Source organism: Mauremys mutica, chromosome 18, assembly GCF_020497125.1.
Source record: "Mauremys mutica isolate MM-2020 ecotype Southern chromosome 18, ASM2049712v1, whole genome shotgun sequence".
Classification (NCBI taxonomy): Eukaryota; Metazoa; Chordata; order Testudines; family Geoemydidae; genus Mauremys; species Mauremys mutica.
Window position 1 is genome coordinate 11,699,189 of NC_059089.1, and position 24,836 is coordinate 11,724,024.

A 24,836-nucleotide genomic window follows, 5' to 3' on the forward strand; every position below is an offset into this window, starting at 1 on the left:
TGGTCACAGGGACACAAATCCCGGTCCACTATGCCCAAGCATGAGACAGCACCTCATTTCGGAGCAGAAAAGCAAATCTGCCACCTCCTGTGGTGACCTGCTATTGATCCCTGCAAGTCTTCGACCAAAAAATGCCACCAAGTCATGAAAAGCCAGAGGTGTGGCCTGTGATAGAAGATGACCAAGGGCTTGTCTACACAGGGACACTGGACCAGAAGAGCTAGTGTGGAGCAGATTACTCCGTAATAGCTACTCCAGTCTCCCTAAACCTGCCGTGAGCCACAGTAGCCAACCCACATCAGGGCAAGCCCACTCTCCTGGTAGCCTGGAGTGAGGCCAGCAACAGGAGGGTGGAATGCCCAGATTTCCTGGGACCCCACGTTCTACTCTCTCCTCCTTTCTAAAGGAGGATCAGTGCAGTGCACACGGTGCAGACGTCCTTCAGAGGACATCTTACAACCAGCATCCCTGCCTGCTGAGCATGCGCCTTCACGCTCTCACAGCGTCATCTGTAACAGCAGAAGTTTGCCCTGGGGTCCTTGGCCGACAATCCCCTGGCCCATGCCAAGCCCCAGTCTGCCGCCACTTTCCCCCTGCCCCAACTGACCCAGCCAAGCACGTCTATGGTTTGAGTGCTTTGGGATCCTGAGGGGTCAAAGGTCCTAGCTAAGTGCAAGTTATTCCATGGAGCGTCTGTCCGGCCGGGCGGGCGTTTGTCCCTGGGCAGAGAGACAGCAGTGCAATTATGTGCTTCGATAGTTTACATTCGGGAGAGCAGGGGATCGGCTGGAACACCAAGCTTATTTTATAAAATAAACCAACCAACCAAACAATGGGCTGCTGCAAACAGCCGAAGGATAATTGAGCCGCCTTCCTGCAGCTGCCAGTTACCATAATTACTCAAGAGGTGCTGCACCCCCCAATAACAGAACCCTTTAAATATTTTTGTGGTGGCTCATTTAACACAGTTAACAGGTGATCCAGGAGACTCCTGGGGCCTGACATCCCTCTACTCCCTCGCCCCCTGCCAGAATGGACACATTATCTTGCAGGAGGTAGTTAATGGCACAGCGTTACCCACACCAGGACCAGGGGAGGGAAAGAGGCGGAGGTGACACCAGCCATGTAAGCAGGTTGGTGGAGGGTGTGGTTGAATGATGGGGGCAGATCATATTTAAGGATTTAGGGTGGGGGAGGTCCAAACACACCCATTCCCTGGTATCGTCAAATCCAGGTCCCTCCATTGGCTTTATAGGGATACTCGTGTCTCTGCTTTGTCAGGAAGAACAAAGAATTCGGTATTTTAATTATTTAAAAATTCCCCCAAAATATTGAGGATCTCCAAGCGCTTTGCGAACGCGGAGCCAGGCAGCACTTTCAGTGTTAGCCAGGTTTGAAGATGGGGGCACTGAGGCAGAGAGAGCCTGCTTAAGAGACTTGCCCAAAGTCACCGACTTAGACACGGAACACGCAGCTCCTGACTTCCACCCCTGGGCTCTAACCACTATGCCATGCTTCCCCTCACTGAGAGAACGTGTGGGCAGACCAGAGACCTTGCTGAATCTCAGCCTAAGCAGGAAGTGCCGGAAGGGCCCAGGATCTAGACACGCCCAGTGTGCGTCTGTGCTTCCAGTTTGCACCACTCTGCCGAGTGCTGGAAACGGGCACCGCATGATAACACGCCATGGCCTCTGGTGAGCGCTTACAGCTCATCGGCCCCACCAGCCTTACTGGCCAAACTGCCAATGGGGCCCTCTGACCCCGAGCCAGGACGTTTCCGCACAGTCGAAGCGGGAACACCGGCCAGTCAGGCAATTTCTAGAGGCAACCGGGACATCAACTTCCCTTGGGCTATCTGGCAACTGCCTTCCTAGGTCTCTGTTTGCAGTGTATTGCAGGGGGAGTAGACCCCGCAGGTGTACGCCGAGATCAAGATCTTCCTCTTCTCTCAACTCCTACAAGCGATAATCCTAAAATCCAACCGCCGTTAATGAGTTTCTCCCCATCCCGGTATGAGCCAGAAGAGGAAGCCAGGTTGTGAAGTTAAAAAATACATCGGCGTGTCCAGGGAGGTCAGAGATTCAGCAAGGGAATTTCCCCGGGGAACGGGGATAAGAGCAGCCAGGTGCTATCGCCTTTAGAGACCGATCGCAAGCAAGGAGGCTGAAAAGGGACAGCGAGAGACGCCGTATTTATTCGTTTGTTAGTGAGCACAGTTGGTCTGACACCCACAGCACATGATCGCTCGCGTGCGCACAGCATCTGGGCACACGTTGCTTCTGCTCAGTGTCCCATCACCCATTATCCTACGAGCAGGGCATGGCTGGCTTGCCCATATTGGTAAAGCGTCTCTAAGCTCTAGATACAAGGGAGTGACTCCCGGATGACTAGCGAGGCCTGAGCGGCCTTTCTCAGATCTGCAGCGGGGCGCAGGGTTTCGTAGCGTCTCATGTTGCCAACACCTGAGCTTGTCCAGCTCTCAGGTTGGCGACTTCCTCTCTACCCGCTTGCCCACAAGTTGCCATCACTAGTCCCAAGTCCTCAGACATACGGAGCCAGGCAGTCCAGGCAACCAGCCAACAGCAGCGATGACTAACGCTGTGCGCTGGGGCCACCCCACAAGTCCAGCTCTCTGTACGGCAGTTGATTTTTAGGGGCTTGTGGGATAAAGGGAGACAATTACAGCACGTCCCCAATCAGGAACTGAAATACCACGAGACTACAAGAGCAGACGTCATCTTTAATACCGAGCAATGGCCCACGAACGTTATAGGGCTCCGCGTGCGGCGTTCCAACGCTGACTGGAGTGAAATGCCTGTTGAATCAAGACTGATCATTGCAGGCTGGAACCTGTAGTATCCATAGGCTGCACCTCTGTATTAGAGATGAAGCCAGCTGCAATCTGTTCTGTTTTACGAACATTATGTGCAGCATTCTGGGTGGGCAGAGCACAGTAGCCCTGGCTTTAGCCCGTCTCTAAAGGAAACCAGGTCAGAGTCTAGAGAAGTCCTGCTCTCAGATTGCAGTCCCCCTACCCATCTACTTTTGCATGGCACGTTCAGCACATCTTGCATCATTGCTTTCCACTTAGGGCAGATACCTTTTTCTCACCTGCTCTGCAACTACAGGATGCAATATGCAGAGTCCAAACTCGCTCCCTTGCTGGGGACTGGCTTCACAAACTTTCTCTCTGTGTGTTCAGCTCAAACCTCCTGCCCCTGACTGCTCCTAGGGTTCCTCCCTTAGGAACGCTCAGCTCCTACCCTAGATCCTCACTCCCTTATTATCCAGGTGAGGTAATAAACCACCTGCCCTGGTGAGTCAGCAGAAGCCACTTCACACCCCACCTTCCTGGAAAAGGGTTTCGGGTAAACATTGCCTGCCTGTTATGCTCTCCCCCGTCCCCCCCCCCACACAATCTGAGAGCTACTGAGCAGAGATCTCTGAGTTAATCTGAATTTAAAAGGCAAGTTACAAGCTCAGGACATGATAGCTCAGCTTCACTCCCCTCTCTACCCCCTTCCTTGCGATTTCCATTTAGCGAGGCCTTGGTGTCAACCAGAGACACATTAATCCACAGGGCCTCATTAAGCAGGGACACCGTCATTCTGGCAGGCTGCCCAGGCAGGGATATCAAAAGCAGGCTGGGAGGCGGACAGCGCTGAGAAACTCAAATTGCTCCTACGGGTGCCTGGCAGGAAGAACGGAGGGTTTGTTCGTGAACCAAATCCTCTTGCTTCCTGGAGGGGTCCCATCCTTGCAGCGCTCCTTCAGAATAGGACCGGGCGACTAACTGGAAGCCAAGTCACAGCCACAAGCCGGCCTTTCCCAAAGCAGCAAGTGGCCCAAACTCCTCTGGGGCCAGAGTTCCAAGGGCTCAGCACCTCCAATCAGGGCCAGATTGGAGAGTGCGCTCAGCACCCAGCATGCCAACGAACCTAGCCCCGGCTGTGGGTGCTGAGCCCTGAAGATTCTGCCCCCAGCATAGGAAGGGCTGATCGCATACCCTGCTCCAAGTACCGGGGGTTGATCTCCCTGCACCTGGAGTCAATGAGCGTGATAGCTTCTCAGCACCACTCAGGATCAGGCCAAAGATTTGGCTCTGCAAGCCAGCAATCACCTCTGGAACCTGGTATGGCTGGAGGTTTCGCAGCGACTGGGAGAAGCTAAACTGATCTCCCCGCAGCAGATCAGCAGTGGAATGTCCTATTTATATAATCATCTGGTTTTAAAGTTACACCATGTCCCTGACCTCTGCGACTCGCTTCCATTTCTCAGACATTCCACAGCCGCTAGCTGGGATTTATGACACAGGCAACCTTTAAGCGGCACTCACTGAGAGGGCTGGATGTATCCGCGTTTGGTGATGCACCCAGCACTTGTGAATGCCAGGGCCTCGTTCCTCACAGGGGTCTCATTCATCCCCTGTTGATTTTGCTTAACACACCCACTGAGCGGACTGTAACATGCACCTGCACCACCCTCTATTGTGACAGCCTGTCCCTTAGCAGCAAGGATAACACCCAGAGCTGGATACATACCACGCAGGTTACGTGTGTGTCTCGTCTGCTCTACACCCAACATTAAAGATGCCACAACATTTTCCAGAAGAGTAGGCCTGAGCCTGAGTCACCTGGGCTAGATGTTCCCTTTCCCCATGAGATTGTGTACAGTGTGCCATTACGTGGTTGCCCTCCACCCCAGAGGTGGCTGCATTACAGTACTGGGCACTCAGCACTATGTGCTTATTTGGGGTTCGAGTCTGAACTCTCTCACTGGTGTAAGTCCATAGACTTCTGTGGAGACTTTACACCAACGTAAACCTGATCAAACTCTGACTCGGTGCTTGTGAAGAACTTTGGGATCCTAAAGAAAAAAAAAAATCCTCCTCCACCCTGACCTGAACCCAACCCCAGCTCCCTTCACCCCATATCAGAATCAGTGACAGGCTGGTGAATTCCACTAATACCGCAGTTGCGTGGTGTCTCTCTCTCTATTAAGGGTGGAACATACAGTTGTCTTGTCCATCCTAGACTTTACCCACCGTCACGACTCCAGCGGTGAGCATGAGCGATGAACAGGGCTCCAAAAGCAGCAGACGTTTAGCGATCATGATGCCATCTGTCATTGAGCCTTTGTTATGGTGGCACCTAGCTGCTCCTAATCAAAGTCAGGCCCCATTGTGCTAGGTGCTGTACAAACTCAGTCTCAGCTCCAAAGAGTTTACAAAACCGGCTCTCAGGAGAGTTCCCATCAGCAGAGCAGAGCTGGTAACAGCCAGGGCCGGCTCCAGCATTCGGCGGCAGGGCCTTCCCTCTGAGAGGGACTGAGGGACCTGCCGCCAAATTGCTGCCGAAGAGCCGGGTGTGCCGCCCCTTTCCGTTGGCCGCCCCAAGCACCTGCTTCCTTCACTGTTGCCTGGAGCCGGCCCTGGTAACAGCAATGGCTGGAAATCTCAGGGAAAAGAGGCTACTGTAGACCCAGTCAGGGAGGTTATCTTGTAACAGGAAAGTGGGGTGTCTGTTTCCCTGAGCCCAGCATCCATGGCTGGGCTCCCTGTCTTCTTCTGGACACCCCATTCACTCACACCTCCTGTGGCTGCACTTTGCCAGTTAATCAGCATTGTGAGCTCTCCCCAGAGACGCCAGCATTCCTACCATGCGGGCAAGCATGCACGAGAGGGTGTAGGCGTCCCCTTGGGACCCACCTCTAGTTCTGAATCCAGGTCCTGTGGAGCAGACTGTGGGAACGGGAGCGGGACTCAAGAACAGAAGGCCTGTTCATTGGGACAGCAGCTGTGTGCATGATCCTCTGGGCACGCCTCTGAGTTACCGTTACCTAGCGAGGCTGCACTGCCACATCCCTGTTCTCACCTGCACTGCCGCATGCGCTGACAGGTACGAGGCCCGCCACGCCAACTCCAAAGGCCAGGCTAGCCCCACCAGCCTCCACTTCCCTTACGAGAGCTCACCAATATTGACAGCGAGTTTCTGATTGTTCCCATCAAGAACACTGTGCCTCCAAGCGCTATACAGAGCTACTGCAAACACCCCACTTCCAGAGCCAGGAGAGGCAGAGAGAAATGAGGAGGCGCAGGCCAGGGAGAAGAGAGGTTTCCAGCAGCGATGTGAAGTTACAATAGATGTACTGGTTGCTTTTCTGACTCTCCAAGGCGACTGTTCTGGACCGGAAGGCGGTCTGGCTGCAGAGAAGGAGGCTCTTGCGCTAACAGAGCTGTTACAACAAGATGACAAAGATGGCTGGCACTAACTGAACAGCTACAGAGGAAGAAAAAAGCAGCCCTCAGGATCCCCTGCAATGCCATGGAGAGCAAGTGTCGGCACGTGGGCTGGGCTGGCAGCCGAGGTGACCGAAGGAGTGTCCCAGATCCAGAGCATTGCACTGGCAGGGCTACAAAGGCCATCAAGCCATGTGCTTCATTTTGTTCCGGAACATTCCCATTTCGCGGCCACAGAGTGGCAGTGGTGGGGCACAGGAAGAGTCCCAGAGCGCCTCCCCGGAAGGAAGCTCTGGATAAACAAAATACAAACACACTGAAGTGTTTAGAGCAGAGGCTGCGACTGGTGCCAGTCTTAATGCTCTCTAAACCGGCTCTCACGTGGATCACTGCTGTGGGAGGGGAACTCGGGCCCAGCAGAGCTATTTCTCATTGCGTGTTCGCTTGAGTTAACGACCATTACAAAAGACACTTTCAAGACAGTAACCAGATAGTCCAAAGCTGCTGTAGCCTGCCACGATGGGCACACGCTTTGCAGGCCCGGAGCACAAGCCAGCCCCTGGTTAACACATACTCCACCCTTTCAGGAAGAGTTGTGAAGCGCCTGGAGGTCGTTGGAGGGAAGGTACCATGTAAACAGGCCTCAAATGCCCCCCACAAGGCTGTTCTCCCCTACTTTACCAGAGGGGGAAAGTGGCACAGAGTGGGAGAGAGATTTGCCCAAGGTCACACAGCAAGTCTGTGGCAGAGAAAAAGGAAAGCTCCCAGATCCTCCAACCCACAATCCTGTGCCTTGACCACATGAGCATCTTCTCCCTGGCAGTCCTGATTTAGGTGGAGTGGCATGTGTACAAGAGACAAATTGGCCCCAGAGTCCAGACCACCACACCCGAATCTCATTTCAGTCTAGAACTCGGAAGTTGCTGGCCAGATTCTCCTGGGGCCCCCGCAAAGCCCACGGCTCTCAGCACCATCCTGAGCAGCAGCATCTATGCGCTTGCAGAGGGATCATGCTGAACTATGTGAGCAATGGGCAGAAGTTTAACCCACCGCTTAACCCACCTGGAGCCAGAAGGTTGTTGCAACACAGAGCCATTCTTCTCAGAGTGATCTTACCCTGCGTATAAATTCCCCTCTCCTGCCCATCCCCATTCATCCTGCCCCATGTTTGTAACAGTCAGTCCTGGAAGTATTAGACTCTAAATGGGCGACAGGTAAATGAAATTTACCGAGGGGATGTTAAAAGATAGACAAGCGGGGCCCATGCTTGCTGATAATTAAAATCTACCAAGCGAGCACGCGCTAAATGCTCTAATCAAATAGCATTATCCGGTGCAATTCGGCTTCTGAAACGCCACTTCCAAACATTATATCTGAGGGTTTGGTTTGTTTCCTGCTAGTAAAAGAGTCAGACAGACTAATATGGATACTCCTTTCTAAGTATCAGCTGAAATCAAAACTAATCCTTCCCAGCCTAATTATAGGCCCAGAAGGAGCGATTTCCCTTCCCTCTTCTAACCAAAAGCTTCCAACCTCGCACAGCCTGGTATTTCCTGTCTCTGGCTCTTTGTTTATGGTTGAAGTTCACATTCTCTTCCCCCTGCAGTGGGAACAGGTCTGAGCTGCAGACAGGATGAGTGGCTCCACTGAACGGGTGAAGAATTGAAACCCAAATGCTCCTCCCCACCCTGGAAAAATATCAGCCAGAGTGGAAACAATGCAAACCTAGCTTGAATCTTAAAGGTCTCCAAGATTCAGTCTCGGGCAGCAGCCCAAAAAGGAGGGTGCGACCCTACCCACTATACCCATCAGCAACAAACATCACAAGGGTGTCTATACTCCGGAAGTTTCTGAAACCTTCCTGTTTGTAACATAGCACGAGAGACGGAACTCATGATGCTTGTCTCTCTGCAGGGCCAGGGCTACATCTACTTGGACTGCAAGCTCTTTGGAGCAGGGATGTTTTGTGTTGCGTTTGTACAGCACCTAGCACAATGGGCCCATGACTGGCGACTCTCTCAGTCCAACCGCAATATAAATCAATCCGTGCATCAGTAGTTGCATGTTGATCAGAAGTGCCTCTGAGCAAGGCCCAGACTCCAGTCAGACTATCACCAATTACAATAATGCATTCGTTTTAGACTGTACCTTGGTCCTCCTAGCCCAGGGGTAGGCAACCTATGACACGCATGCCGAAGGCAGCACGCAAACTGATTTTCAGCGGCACTCACACTGCCCGGATCCTGGACACCGGTCCAGGGGGCTCTGCATTTTAATTTAATTTTAAATGAAGCTTCTTAAATATTTTAAAAACCTTCTTTACTTTACACACAACAATTGTTTCATTATATATTATACACTTATAGAAAGAGACCTTCTAAAAACGTTCAAATGTATGACTGGCACGTGAAACCTTAAATCAGAGTGAGTAAATGAAGACTCGCACAGCACTGCTGAAAGGTTGCAGACCCCTGTCCTGGCCTATCGCACAGGGCAGGGTGAGCTGTGCTAATTAACTTTGTGCTCTAGTACATGACCAGGTTAACTCTTTAGCTGCTGGATCATTTCAGTGTGACCTCTAGAATAATAAGCTAGTCAGTACTGGCAGGGGCAAGGTGTTCAAAGCTTCCTGCTTCGGTCTCCAGCGCTTCGCCTAGCTCCAGTTGCATCTGGAGACTGGAAAAGCAGGCGTGTGATTTTACACGAGGGGGATGGGAGGCCGGAGGGAACGGATGGCAGGCTATGCTCTGAATATAGGAATTTGCATACTTAGTCAGGCCAGTGTCCGTCTGGTCCAGTACCTGCCTGACACTGGCCAGTAGCTCATGCCTCAGAAGGTGGTTTACTGCCTGCTTTGGGGTCAAATGGGAGAATCTGTCTCCCCAGCATTAGGTCTCCGAATCCCCCTAGTTAGGGAAACTGGCTTATGCCCTGAAACAGGATATTTAACATCCCTTCCCAAATTTGTCAGCAACAGCTGTAACGGCACCTTCTCGTTATCCACGTAATGATCCAATCTCTGACGCTCTCGTCCCTAGCCCCGTGCTGCAGGGAGCACGCTTCTGGATGCAAAACCGCCATCATCTATGCAGATGGAAATTCTCTCTCAGATACGCCTATCCGCCCGGAGCTCACTCCCTCCAACGTCTGGGGCACCTCAGGCAAGGTGCCCGTGCTGCTCCATACCGGCAGCTTGGAGCTACAATGGGCATTAGGAGTCAGACATACAAGGGAGTCCCGTGAAAGGCAAGGTGGGGCTGCAATGCACAGCACCTCCAGGGAGCCCATTCACTCCCTCTGCGGCTAGGAGAAATGAATCACATTGCACAAAGCCGCAATTAAGTCACTTGACTCACTTGGGAAGGAAAAGCCAAGGCTGGAACTTGGGCCAGAGCCAATCTGCGGGGTGAAAGGCCTGTACCAGCTCCTGGCCTGGAGTAGGAGTCCCAGAAGCTAGAAGGTTCTGCTCCCCCAGAACGAGCCCCGGAGCTTCAACCACCTACGGTGGGATTGGCCGCTCGCCGTGCCCCCCTTCAAACACACATCCCATAAGCACAAGGGTTCAGCTCCACCGCCGCAGTTTGGCAGGACTTGCTGGAAGAACTTGGCCTTTCCCCACTAGAGAGGTGAAATTTTCCACTCCAGCTTTCTCCCGGATCTCACACTGGAAGATCCCCACCAGGAAGGCCTGCTCTCACAGCACTGAAAAATGCATCATTGCTGATGCTCCTGGCAGCAGACTGGCCTGGGGCATCTGCCTCCCATCCCCATGAGCCCATCTTTCAGCTACATTTGAGCATGCACAAAGCTCCCAGAGCCAAAGCTCCTTCGACACCAAATCTGGATCCGCCAAATTCTGTAGCCCATCCCCATTTCTGCGTTCAGGTCTGAGTGCGAACATGTTGCAGGGAGCAGCAACCCAAGCCAGCATCTGTGAGCCAGAGATCCCAGGACAGGGCAATGCTCAGAGGAAGCCTGTTGAGGAGCCTCTCCCTTACCTTGCGGTGGAGCAGCTGGGACTGCGGCCCTCCGTTGCCCTCGATTTCATACCGGACGCTGTTGAAGAGCGCGACTCCATACTGTTCCTCGTAAAACTGGCAGAATTCCCCCAGCACCTTCCCGGTTTTCTCTGAAAGTCAAAATGGAGAGAGGTTTAACACAGATCGCCTGACTTCAAAACATCTCAAACCCCCCCCAGACAGGCAGGCTACAAACCCCCTCCCCCATCTGCTGGGGAGACTCCTCGAGTCACTTTGCACTTTAACATGAAAGCCTGGGACCGGTCCGAGATTATTAGTAAGGAAGTGTCTCACTTCCTGCAGCTGTGGGGGACTATCTACCAGCTAAAAGCAGCCCTATCATGATGGTTAGCATATCACTGGCCATCTGTTTGTGGGCTCATGGGCGGGGGGCGGTGTTAGTGGAATCATCTTACTCCGATGAGCAGCCGGTGGGTTACTGACTAATCCATACACACTCTATTGCATTAGCAGGACTTGTGCTCATTTCTCCTCCTAGTCTAGATAGCTTCCACATTTAAAACAACCCCCTCTCCCGCTACGTCCAACTTTTCTTTTGATCACAATACTCCTGGAAGACCTATGCTGAAGAACTCACTTGCACCTAGGCTAGGACCATGTAGTCTCCCAGTTTGCAATAAACGGCTCTTCACGGTGTCTGCCTGCATTTCTACTGCACACATCACTGTGCCAGATACATAAGCAGGAGTCCTTCTGCCATGACCATCCAGCCCTTTCTTGCGTTAGTGGTTATGCCAAGTGGGGTCACTTTGGCATATGCCTTCCTCATGCCCACATGCCCCACTCTTAGAGGGATGGACAGGAAGAGGCATGAGAGAAAGATGGTGCTTTTGCTACTTTTTGGGTGCAACGTGACAGGCTCATGCAGGGCACTGATCACTGGGGAATTCCACCTCTACAAAAATGTCTTAAAAACTGTCTTCCGAGTGGCCCGGGTAACCTCAAAGTCCATAACCTGTTATGTCACTTCAGTGCTGCCTGTTTCCTCCCCCTCCCATTCTGAATGTGCCAGGAGAAGTCAGCCAACCAGAGGCCATCTGGGACGTTTCTAGCACATCCCACAGTCCAGCCCGGTTATGGAAGGAATCCCACCAAGTGCCCACGGGAGCTGCTCCAGTGCACCTGCCAGCAGCCTATTATTCACACGCTGCCCAGGAGGCCTTCCCTGCCTGAAGGGGAGTTCCATCCTCTTACTGCAGGACACTTTTCACCTGCATGTGCCCAGTCTGGCCCCAAACCCAGCTCTCTCATTGGTGAAGGGAGGGCAGCTTTCGCCACATGCAACCTGCCCCCGGGTGCAGGCGCTCAGCACGTCCTACTGAATCAAACAGCCCTGGGCTGGGTGAGTCACATTTCCATCAGCGTCCGATCTGCAAACAAACCCGAATCGTGCAACTCAGAATGGAGTGGTGAATAAGGGCATGTGGGCAGACTGTGCCACTCAAAATATTTTCCCATTCCTAGTGCCAGCAATACCAGTGACCTTTGCCAGGAGGCAGAGCTGGCCAGCGCCCAGAGTGCTGCCCTCCCTACTGGGAGTCATGCTCCTGTCTTTGGAAGCAGAGGCCAAGATGCAGAGTAGAGGGATGCAGGAAAGACTCCTACAGAGACTCCAGAAACCCTGATTTGCTCATATAGTGTCAGGTGGGAACTCAGTTTTGTTTCATACGAGAACAGTCACTGGTGGACTTGGGGCAAGAGACGGTGGAATTCACAGGGGAATTTTAGTACAACATACCCCTGGGACCAGGTGACAATATATTCAAAACGAAGGTCTGCTCTACAGTTAAACTTGTTATTGGCTTAGCTGTGTTGGTCAGGGCTGTGATTTTCATGCTGGTATAAACCCTGATATACAGGCATAAGAGTGCTCTTGCCAGCATAGCTTTTGTCTCAGGGAACTGGCGAGTTCCTACGTCTCAGGGAATCACTATGCCGGGAGAAACTCTGTTATACTGGTATAAGCGGTTTCTGCACGATGAAGGTTTGCCAGTATAACTCTGCTGGTATAGCTATGCCAGCAAAAACTTTTCTCGTGTGGGCAAGGCCCCAGGTGTCCCTCCTGCCCGGCTGCCAGTCTAACACACAAGCTGTTCCATACCAAAAGGAGAACTTTCTATCGGGGTGGCAAACACTCGGTAACTTACATTGGCATGGACCAGTCAGCCTCTACCACCGACGCTCCCCCATCACCCAGCCAGGATTTCTCCGCTGTGTCACAGGCCAGATACTGACTGCAGTTCAAGATTCTTCCTTGGCTCAGTTTGCTGTTAGGGCCCCACGATCCAAATTCATTCCCCGCTGTCGCCATGACATTTCAAAATAACCATCGCACGCAGCGTGGCAACAGCTGGCAAGTACTAGGCCCAGTTGTTCCAATATGTATTTGATCAGGGAAGTTCCTCCCCAGCTCTTTGGGATTCTGCAAAGAACTCCCTTAACCGCTCTGGAGGATACCAAGTAGTTCATGCTGGCCACCAACTTGGTTGATACCAGAGACCTCCAGAGCTAAAAAGCATGAACCTCTGCAGTCAGGTTCGGAAGCTGGGGCTGGTACAGAGTCAAACTTGCATCCAGTGTGGTTCCAGCAGAGGCAGAACACGTTGAGCAGCGGGTTATACTAGCAAAGTCACTCACAGCAGGACAACACCAGTGAGTCAGACACACGTGGACCAAATTCTTAACTGCCCCAAGGCTTCTTCTAGGAGAAAACCCTTCTCACATCAAGGCTTGTTTGTGTTGCAGCCTAAGATCACAGGCACTGGGATTATGGCTTTGATAATGGAAGTGCAGGATGGGGCTTGGCTGGTCCTGCACCGACCCAGTAATGAGCAGGGAGAAAGGTTGCCCTCCCTACTCCACCTCCAGTGCAGACACTGTATTTAACTGGGGCCTAAACAGGCAAACCAACAGCTGAGACAGGCTCTGAAGTGACCAGTCGCAGCCCCCAGCTGAGGAGCGTTCTATAATCCTCTGCCAGCTCCAAACCCAACAGTCGTCCAGCAACCACCACAGACCTGCTCCACTGCTACCTACTCCCGATCGTTCCACAACATGCCTGCCCATTAGCTCCCCAGGGAAGATGCAAAGCAAAACGTACACAAGCCGCTACCCAGGGAAAACAAGGTCAGCTCTTCCAGAAACTCTGCACGCCCCAGCAGTACCGTCATCTGGGCCAGTTGCTGCTTTCCAGCAGGGCATTTCAAAGGGACCTGAAGGGAGTTCAGTGGGATTCAGCTGCCTAATTCCCTTTTGGTTCCTTTACAAAGTCCCAGCCCCCATTCAGTTTAGGCCCCAGTCATGCTGCCACTGAAATCAATAGGACTTTATCTATCATCAGTTTTCCCCAAGTGCTCACACGTATGCTAAAGCACCTACCTAGGAAAGACAGCCCCTGCCCCGAACAGCTCCCAATCCACGTTCCACAAGGCAACAGGGAGTGATACCAGAACAGGATGCCATGGGATGCCACTCAGTGTGCAGCAGCAGTCAAAAAAGCACACAAAATGTTGGGAATCATTAGAAAGGGATAGAGAATAAGACAGAAAATATCATATTGCCCCTCTATAAATCCATGGTACGCCTGCACCTTGAATTCTGTGTGCAGACCTGGTCACCCCAACTCAAAAAAAGAGATATTGAAATTGGAAAAAGTTCAGAAAAGGGCAACAAAAATGATTAGGGGTATGGAACAGCTGCCGTATGAGGAGAGATTAATACGACTGGGACTTTTCAGCTTGGAAAAGAGACGACTAAGTGGGGAGATGATAGAGGTCTATAAAACCATGATAGATGTGGAGAAAGTAAATAAGGAAGTGTTATTTACTCCTTCTCATAACATAAGAACTAGGTGTCACCAAATGAAATTAATAGGCAGCAGGTTTAAAACAAACAAAAGGAAGTATTTTTTCCACACAACACACAGTCAATCTGTGGAACTCTTTACCAGAGAAGGTTATGAAGGTCAAGACTATAACAGAGTTAAAAAAAGAACTAGAGAAGTTCATGGAGGACAGGTCCACCAATGGCTATTAGCCAGGATGGGCAGGGATGGTGTCCCTAGCCTCTGTTTGCCAGAAGCTGGGAATGGGCAGCAGGGGATGGATCACTTGATTACTACCTGTTCTGTTCATTCCCTCTGGGGCACCTGGCATTGGCCACTGTCGGAAGACAGAAGACTGGGCTAGATGGACCTTTGGTCTGACCCAGTATGGCCGTTCTTGGGAACAATAAGATCCCATGGTTACTCACTAAGGCACGCATGCCTTGGGCATGCCCAGACACTTCAGTGGGAGCAGGATTGGGCTGCTTGGTTGTAAGCTCCTCGGGGCAGGGACCTTGCCTGGTCGGTCTGTACATTACTGTGCACACCTCCCATAGGAGGGGGATTTATAACACTAAGAACGAGAATGGTTTTGGCAGACCACTCCATCCCAGTACTAGCTGAAATCCCTATCTGTCTACCCCTCCATCTCGTCACTGACACACAGCTGGCCCTTCGCCCCAAGACCACGCGGCACATGCACACTAGCAGGGCATACAAAGAGAGCTCCGAGCACACGAGGGCAGGGTCTCTGCTGCAGCCCGCTCTGCTTCACCCATCCACCAGCCAGGCCGTCAGAAGGTTCAGGATGGATGGGCAGAGCCGTGTCTCTGGCGTGTGACTTTTCCCTCCATACTGCATCCAAGACAGAGCCCCTGAACACATGTCCCCGTCACGATCTACCGAGGGATGCTACTGAGTGCAGTCAGCAAGGCTGCCCGTACCACTCCCATGCCAGGGACGGGACAATACAAACTCTCCCAGCTGACGCGGCTGCTTGTTCCCAGTGATTATGTCTGCACAGCATGGGAAGCGGGGTCCCGCTATGCACACTGCAGAACAGCAGGGAAGGTCCCCTTTGGACTCTTGCTTGAAAGCCGAGACATGAAGGGACCATTGTCCATTGAACAGACACCACCTGAGAACTAGTCTATTCCCGGCTCTGACACTGCCTCTTTGTGCAACCTTGGGCAAGTGACTTTCCCCTTCAGTGCCTCAGTTTCCCTTCCATCTCCACAACACTGGGACTTAACTGCCTCTGAGTTGCCATGGACTTCAGTGGGAGCAGAGTTAGGCCAATGCCCAGCCCTACTAAAACTCCCACCCTCCATGCAGTGTCTTAGCCCCAGTGTAGTTGTGGGTTACACACTTATTAACGCTAGATACACAAAAAGCCTGAGATCCCAGAGGCAGGAAATTCCAGACATTAAGATTGTTCCGTCAATACTAGCATGCCCGTATTGCACATCCTGTAGAGTGAGTGTAATACAGGACTGTGGTTATGGAGGAAGAATGGTGGTGTTATGGTATAAACCAGGGGTGGGCAAATTACAGCCCGTGGGCTGGATCCGGCCCCTCAGGGTTTTGGATCCAGCCCCCAGGATTGCCCCCCTGTGCTGCTCCAGGAAGCAGCTGGCACCACGGCCCTGCAGCCACTGGGGGAAGGGAGGCAGAGGGCTCCACGCGCTGCCCTCGACAATGGGAGCTTCAGGGGAGGTACCCACAGGCAAGGGCAGCATGCAGAGCCCTCTGCCTCCTCTCCCCCAGGGGCTGCAGGGATGTAGTGCCGGCTGCTTCCCAGAGCAGTGCAGGGGCGGGGCTGGGGACGGGGCCCGCTGCACACCGCTGCCACCCCAGAGCCGCTCCAGGTAAGCGGCACTGGGCCAGAGCCCGCACCCCGAACCTCTGCTGCACCCCACACCCCAACCCCCTGTCCTGAGCCCCCTGCTGCACCTCGCACCCCTCCTGCGCCCCAACCCCCTGTCCCAGCCCTACACTCGTGGCCCTGCATGCAATTTCCCCACCCAGATGTGGCCCTCAGGCCAAAAAATTTGCCCACCCCTGGTATAAACAGAGGCTGCAGAGACTTTTCACTCCTCCAGCGAGGAAAGACCTAACAGTATAGCTGGGGAGAGGTCACGGAGTTAATCTTATAGGGTTCCCCCCCAATCAATTTCTTAAGTCTCTTTAAGCGAAGAATGAAACATGGAGGAAAACGGCTCGCATGCCTTGCCAGCTCAGTGGGCTTTGAGCAGGGCTCAAGGATACTTTTAACCACTTACGGAAGCAGCCCTGCGTACGTGCTTAGCGGCGCATTGAAGGAACTTTCCTGCAGCGCATGCAGCCTGAACACGGACCGTCTGAGGGTGGCACCAAGAATGGGACTAGCCTCCATGGAGGGTAGGGACGAGACAGGCTACAGAAGAGCAGGGAAGGTGCACAGTATAACAGAGCCTGCTCTTCCACTGCAGCCATAGATACCTCCCGAAACGGCCTCCGCACCACCACACCTGCTCCAGCAGGGCTCTGGCTTTTCCAGCCACAACCCCAGGCCTTAGAGAGACCATGTTTAGATCAGGATCTGTACAGATCCCACCGCACCTCCCCACCCCCTCTCCCAACCCTTGCTTGTAGGATCGTCCATCCACTCGGATCCATTCTGCGATGGAATTAGTGACAAGCCCAGGCATCTGCCTTAGTGAATTGCCCCTAGCAGAGGACAAAAGGCATCAGGTTGGCAAAGCAGAGCTTTCCTTAAGGTGAGCTGAGCAGAAAGGGTGAGACACAAACTCAGCCAGTCTGGGAGCGTCTAAGCAGGTACTTTCTGCTTTTGAGAGGCAACAGCTGCGTTTCACAGGGATTCTTTCAAACAAAATCCTTTCCCAGGCGAACCACCATTGGGGAATTAGAGGAAAAGGTTTTCCGTCACTTTAACAAACCCACGACTTCGTGCAGACAGTGTGCTCCAGCCAGGGAGCCCTGCCAGATTTCACTGCTGGGACCACCACACACAAGGATTTCCTGTGGCTATCAGCAATGACTGGAGGATTTGGGGTGGGGAGCAGGGTGAAACCACTGTGCACTTTCGCCTCTGGCCTTTGGCTTTAAGAGGCATACAGACAAGCCATTTTTACAATGGCTCTCAGAGTGCACGAAAGGGAATGGTACCGGTATGGCACAGGGGACCTCGCTCGCCCGCTAAGGGCCAATGACACCCGCTAAGGCAAGGAACAGGATGGGAACGCTGCAGGGGCTTCCCACACCCGACAGACCTCGCCCATGGAGTTCAGCCGCACCCGGGACACACCAAGCAGGCATCCCGGGGCTTGCGGACTCCAGCGGGAAGGCGAGTGAGTTCACCTACCGAACAGCTTGGCTGCGGGTGAGTTTTGTTCCCCCTCCCACTCACAGGTGCTCTCTGATTGGTGCTAAGTCCCAGGGGAAGAAGCGCCTCTGCTGGTTCAAACTGGGGACTAAGGTTTGGAACAACTCCATGGTCTCTTCTGGGCTATTGGCTCCTCCTGTGGAAGTGACCCAAAAGTGACTCCGCTGCATGGAGTGATCACACTGTGACCTGTCCCCATGGGACAGGAGCTTCCCCCACCTCTTCCGCCCCAGCTCCATCCTCTCAGGAGAGGAGACATGGGGGGTCTAGCATGCATCCCATCCCCAAAGTCAGCTGAAGAGATGGAGTCCTGTCAATAAGGCACTGGGCTGGGAACCAGGAGATCTGGGTTCCATTCTCAGCTGTGCAAGAGACCCGCTATGAGACCACAAGCAGGTCACTTTCTCCCTCCGACTCAGCTCCCCATCTGGGCTGGTTAAACTGAAGGTTTTTTGGGACAGGGACCGTCTCACTGGGCAGCAGCTAATGGTGGGGCTCTGGCCTTCATCAAGGCCTCCACAAGATACCTCAGTACAATAGGGGGGAGGGATAACTCAGTGGTTTGAGCATTGGCCTGCTAAACCCAGGGTTGTGAGTTCAATCCTTGAGGAGGCCACTTAGGGATCTGGGGCAAAAATTGGTCCTGCTAGTGAAGGCAGGGGGCTGGACTCGATGACCTTTCAAGGTCCCTTCCAGTTCTAGGAGATTGGTATATCTCCTATTATTACCTAACTGGCATTAAATACCGAACAAACAGTTTGGTCCTTCCCCAGCTCCTGAGACTGGGTTCAAGTGTCCTCCAGCACCTGTGGCAACACCCCCCACCCCACCCCAACCAACTGGGTTTACCAGAACTGAAAGCAGTTAGCAGCCGAAACACCAAGCAAGTGAAGAGAAGGCCTGTTCCTTCCCGCTGCCCTGCAGCAAGCGGGCAGGACATGAATGGCAAGGAAGACTGGTGCAACCTCTCTGCGCTGCCATCTGAGAGAATTCCACAACCCTTCAAGCCAGCTGGAAGCTCTCCGGGCTGCAGTACTACAGAGGAACTTTGCATCCCATCTCCCTTGGTACCAGGGTCTCATCTCTCCCACACACGCCAAGGGTGAGCAATTACAGGCAAAGGCCCCTTCGCTTTCTCAGCGCCACAGCAGGAATGCCTGACCAGCACTTGAGCAGGTGTTCAGGAAGGACAGGCATGTCCCAGCCACGGACTAACTGAAGCAGATCACACAGGGAGGGTCCTCTAGGGAGGATCATTGCAGGCATTTTCAAAACAGGCGCCATGGGGAGGCTGGCGCAGAGCTGGGGCTGTGACCAAGCAGTCCCAGCGAGCTTAGGCCAGAGAGCTGCAGACAGGTTCGTCAGCTGGATCTGGAGAGATTTGAGGTTCTTTGGGTAGCCAGGCTCTCAGGGTGAGTCCTAGGCAGCGGCAGGCTCCCTGTCCTTGAGGGGAAGCAAAGCTACACAGGGGTGCCTCTCCATTGCACTGTCCACCGGGGTCCCTTTGACATGTACAATCCCACTCACCTGTCCACGTAAATCCAGCGAGCTCAGTACACTGCTCTCCCCCAGAGGGGCTGGCTGTCAGGGGACCGGGGCCCAAGGAGAGGACACGTTCAGCAGAGGACAGCATGGCCATCTCAGGGTTCTCCAACGAACCCAGACAACCAGATTGGAGATTAGAGCCAGCGCAGCATCTCGTCTCTCCAGGGTGGTGTGTTTAAGAGGCATGGGCAGGCTAAGCCTCCCCAGAAAAGGCCAGCCCTGCGGGGGGGAAAATGCCACAGATGCGGTGTGGCTCACCTCTCCGGAGGCACGCTGGCCCACCGCCTCCTTTGGAGCATCATAGAAAAGCTCCATAGAAGAGTGTGTGTGTGGGGGGGGGCACCAGTGCCCAAACAGTGGCCCCGCCCCACCTCTTCTCCCAAGGTTTCCCCCCCCCCTCCGCCCACCCGCTCCTCTCGATGGCCCCCTGCCCCACCCCGTTCCGGGAAGGCGGCGGAGAGGAGCAAGCAGCGGGTGTGGGGAAGAGGCCAAGCAGGTGTCCGGCCAGGGGCCAGGCACCAGTGGGCCTCCCCACACACACTTCTAGGGAGCTTTCGATGCTCGCACGTGAGCCTCCCCAAAACCGGAAGGCTCACGTGCCACCTATGCATGTCTCCCCACTGAACGAAGGGGAGGACAGGGGAGATCAACACCCCCGTGGCTCTTTATGAATTAAAAGGTCCGATCAGGACACACCACCTCTCTAAAGTCAAAAGTGTTCTGGGACCTCCCACGCTGTGTTCCCCTCCCCCTCCCAAATAACTACCCTGGGGGGGGGAAGCCTTGATACACGTCACACAGAATCTAGTTCACGGTTAAACTGGCCATGAGAACTACAGTGGTGCAACTCCCAGACTCCAGCACCGACTCCCTGTCAAAACACACGGCAAGAGGGATCGAGGCAGCGTCTGCTTTGTGTTTCAGACTCCCCACGTCTGCTGAGCTCCTCACACAGCCCCCTCTTGCACTGAGGAGCCAGAGTCTACGTGGCATTCAGTCAATATAAGTGACTTTTGTGGGGCTTTTGACCCTTCCCTTGCCTCTTAGTCAGCTGCTGTGGTTTTAAAAAAAAATCCTGTTTAAAGAAATAGCTAATTCTCTCCTGCTGGGTGAGGGACCCACACAAACAGGGGGACTGACCCACTATAAAGAGGGGAGGAATAAAGGGCCGGGAGAGCCAAAAACAGTGCACCAAACTACACAAAGTGTTGTCAAAGTGTGTGCAGACAGACACAGCCCCTTTCACTGGACCCTCGCTGAGGGAGGCCACTGGTTTTACAACCCCAAAGTTTCGCTGTTCTCTTGGTTTGAGAACAGTTTAAAATCAGAAATGCAGAATCACAAACTCCATATCCATATAGCCACTGGAGGAAGGAAACCCACCACCATTTCAACCTCCCGGCATAAGTCACATCAGTCGCACAGCGCCCCACATTTGAGGCGCGGCTGGTGGAGGGGTACGGTCCCGTGTAGGAGTCGACAGAATGGAACGAGACGAATAACTCTAACCTCACTTGTAATTATTGGAGGGAAAACAGGGCGATTTAAAGGCGCTAGGGTCCCTTTAAGAATCACTTCTGCAGCGTTCTGCAGGGGTCCAACAGGTACGGTAGCCTCAACCAGGGCTCGGGGGCAGGTAGGAGCCACCTTCTGCACCACACGCTAGGCTTGCCACGGTCACCATTAAGGCCCAGCGATCAAGTTAACAGGCTAGTGAGTTTTGCTACTCAAAGGGCGGCCCTACTGCTAGAGTGCAGGAGGGTCAGTTTAGCACAAACACACACTGCGCAAGTGACACCCTTCCCCACCCCGAATCCCCAGCTCTACTGATGCGCTGCCTCGGTTCCCATCTGTCGCAGCCCCTGCTAGCAGAGCCCGGCCCTGCTCCCAGTCGCATGCCCGACCAGGTGGGAAGACTCAGACTGTCCTCCACATGCCGGGAGAGATCAAGCGTTTCCCTTACTTAGGATGCGAATGCATGCCTAGTTCTCCAGCAGCCCTTGCACTAAGCCTTTTAATGTGATCCCCATACCCACGCTGAAGAAAAGGCAGAACACTTCCACATTGCTCTCCTTTGGGCTGATTTCAAAGTAAAAAACTTGGACTCCTTCGAGGCATCACTCGTATGGCGTCGGGGTATATGAGTGCTCTGCATTCCGGCTCCTTTCTCTGATCTGCTCCACCTGGATCAGAAAAACTCCTCTTTGACTTGCTCCATATGGAGCAGGCCGAGCACAGGCGGAGCGAAGCAAAAGATGGTGGTGGTAGCAGGTTCTCTTCTCTACAGGGAAGACAGCAGACAAGATGCACTGGGCCAGAACATCAGGAAGCAGGAGGAGGTGCCCTAGAATGCCTGCAAACCCAGGAGCATGGATTAAAAACCAACCGCTCGAGTAATCCTCCTCCTCCTTGAATGAAAGGAGAAGGTTAAACAAAGTTGTTCCCAACACTAGAACTACTCAAAGATTTTCCACAGACCCCTTTTTTTGGATGAAAGAATTTTTCCATCTACAGTTTGCCTATTTGTCAAAAGTTCATAGGAAATTAACATTTTTCAAAAGTTTCCTGCAAAAAAAAAAATCCATTTATATTTTCCAGCCAGCTCTACTCAGCGAGTTTCTCAAACTGCTGGCTTTAGACTCACAATTGGAGCCTACATAGGCCACAAGTTAGCATTAAATAAACCAACTGATGGGGACACTGGCAGGTCCCCTCTTTATTTTCTAATCTAACAGCTAGAGAAGAGTGTGTGGTTAAGTGGCTTTTAAATGGGTTTAGCAGAGCTTCAGAACCGGCCGCTTCTCTCCCAGTGACAGTCTCTGCTTCCTTTTGCACACCCCAGATGTTGCCAGATGTCATTCTTCATATGGACACAAGCCTCCACTCTGGTTGCATGATGGATGGGCTCTCTCTGTGCAGCCTGCTCAATACATATGGAGAGGGAATAAAGTTGTGGGGGAGAAAAACAGCATGGTGCAACACCGGGTGCTTGGATTCGGAGCGCTAGCTTCAGGTTCAGAGAAGGGCTGGGATAAGAAGCGAGATCAGAATTGAATTTAAAAACTGCATGAGCAAGTTGAGGAGCAACGTTCCGACGTATTTCAGAATGCCACCCACATGACACAGCGTGGAGTATTGAGTTCCACTAATAAGATACACCCTCACATCAAAACAACTCACTGGCTGACTGTTCCCTGGAGGCCAGGACAGTAATTGCTAGATACTGACAGCTTAGTTAACCTATTTGGGGTTGGAAATGCATGGGATAGCTTGACGCTTCCTTTACTGCACACCCGTGTGTATTAAATGTTACATGCAAGTCGAATATGGTTCTAACCGATTTATAAGTTGGCAGGACGGGAATGCAAAACGTTGAAAAGGCTAATTCACGGCATCTTTTAGAAAGAGATTTCACACAGCGAAACCTCCACCAACACCCGGCAGGGTCCGTTTTGTACCAAGGATCATTTCTGAACAGTTCTGTAGCCGATGGACAGTGAATGATTTCATGGCATTGGAATTCTGAAGAACCAGAAGGAAGTCTCATTGCTCAAGTCATTTAACTCTAATCTAGTCGCTAGATAAAGCACTCGAGACTGTATAGTAGGAAACAGCCCAGCACTGCCCATGTACATATGGCGCGAACAGGCCTTGTCCTCCATCTGAGTCTGGAATTCTGCATCCAGCAGCGGATTTTTTCCATGAGTTCAGAACTACACAGTTCGCATAGCTCCATACTTCGAGATTGCCCACCGATCAGTCCCGCCCCTGCTATAGAAACTGCTGCTGGAGTGTCAGCGGATTCCGGAGCTTCTGGTGCGAGCAGGGACTCCCACCCAAGGGGAGGTTTTCCAGTATGATTTGCAGCAGTTTTGTTTGGCAGGTGGGACCTTTGTTTTGGATTCCTCTCCTTCAACTTTGCCCTGGAGAGAGGGAGACTTAACAGTGGCCTCCAACAATTTCAGAAACTATTTGATCTATCCCAGAGATTTGCAGATAGCAGGAGGAAAAGAATGCAGCATCCTCTCTTCAAGGAAGCCAGCAATGTCCGGAGAGTGCTTAACCAGACCACACACACGCACATACACTGCAGAGCATGTTGCTTAAAAAGGTGGCCAAAGGCTCTTCCACTTCAGCTCCAGTTACAGCTCTTCCAGAGTGACTTTCATGCGAACAGTTGCCAATTGAGCTAGTAAGATAAGGAGTGGGGAAAAGGACCAACCTCATCTTGGCTGCAAACTCCTTCTTTACATCGGTGAGGAGCATTGCAGATAGTGCAGAGAAAATGAAGATGAACCTTGATTCTAAAGGATGGAAGGGGATAATCAAGTCTGCAGAGATGACAACTACCCAGTGCAGCACCTATCTGGGTATGAGGTGTTGCGTGGAGGTTCCTCACCCTGCTGATGTTTTGCCACTGTCCTTTCTTTTGTCATGGACACAGGACAGCCAGTGTCGTGCTTCAGGGCTGCTCCCCAGAGGGTTGTGTCAGGCTAGCGGTCAGTCTCAGACCGACTTCTTCTCTCAAAGTGTTTGACAAACACGGCTGTGCCAAGGACGGGAAGATATTAAGAACCCCTCCTTGGGGACCTGCTCTTGTTCCTTGTTACTGAATGGGACAGGGAAGTAGTACTGGAGCGGGATAGGCTACGGTTCCCAGTTTGGGGATGAGCCCAGACCAAGAGCTCCAAAGTCTCATGTGTGTGACTCCAGCAAGATTTTTGGCCCAGTGCTGCAGGAAGGTTGGCAAGATCGGATGCTCTTCTGGCAGCATTCCAACTGGAGCCAGTAGCTACACAGGGAGGTTTGGCTTCACACATTCACAGCCAAGCCACTCCCCAAGATGGGACATACTGGGGAGTAGAGAGTCTACTTCTGGACCCAGCTCCTCCTCAGAGTTCGGCCCTTTGGCTCCACTCCGATGGCAGTATGCCACTAGGTTATGGAACAGGTTCTGCACTTACACCCAGCAGAGAAAAGCTGGAAACAATTCAGACAAGGAAGGGATGGCCTGGAGGGGTTATGGAGAGGGGTGGGTGGTTTCAGGTTTGGAGCACACAGTGAGAAATGCATGTTTGTGCAAGGTGGTCAGGGGAGGAGACTGCTACTAGGAACAATAAACCTCCCAAAATGACATCACCTATTTTGGCCTCTTCTGTTGGGGAAAACCCCCAAAGAATGGATATCCAATGGGTTATTTGCAACTAGATGTTCTGTTGCAAATCAGGGCATGTAAAAAAAAAAATCCATTGTTTGGGTTTAAACAAAAGAGTTTGAGAAATGTTGATGACAGAAAGACTAAGATTTAGGAGAGTATTTTGAAGTCTCATTTCCTTCAAGTTCATGGGAAAGAGAGAGAGTCTCGCTCTCCAGCAGCGAAGACAGTGCAGTTACTCATTCTTTACTAATTAATGACAGACCACTCATTAGGTCTTCAGTGAATGGAAATAAGACCAGTCCTTGCACTGATATTCAAAGGAGTTTCTTGATCAGATCAAGACTAAGTATTCCCATCACCTGGATCTGAAGTGGTTTAACTACCCAGGAAACCCAAGTTATTCCTTTGGAAATATGTCAGAGATCACTACCCAAGTGCACTTATTTCTTCAGTTCAAGCTCCCTTCACACCCATAAAAGATGACTAGTGAATGCCCTTCGCTTTCCTACTAGTGCTAAGGTTAAAAAGGCTTCCATCCTACCCCTACGCTCCGGGCAGCAGATCGCAGTTGTAAGAGTCCATGCACTCTCTTCATGTTGTTTCTTTATCCAGTTCTCATGCCATCCCCCCTGATGAGGCTAATATTT

At 52.4% G+C, this 24,836-nt stretch overlaps 1 protein-coding gene across 1 annotated transcript in view; it reads right to left on the reverse strand.

Moving 5' to 3' along the window:
• The window catches only part of NIBAN2 (niban apoptosis regulator 2), a 100,489-nt gene that overhangs the window by 39,879 nt on the left and 35,774 nt on the right, over positions 1–24,836 (reverse strand). The window contains exon 2 of the mRNA XM_044992404.1: positions 10,237–10,367. Coding sequence (XP_044848339.1) covers positions 10,237–10,367 — 131 coding nt within the window. The remainder of the gene's footprint in view (positions 1–10,236; positions 10,368–24,836) is intronic.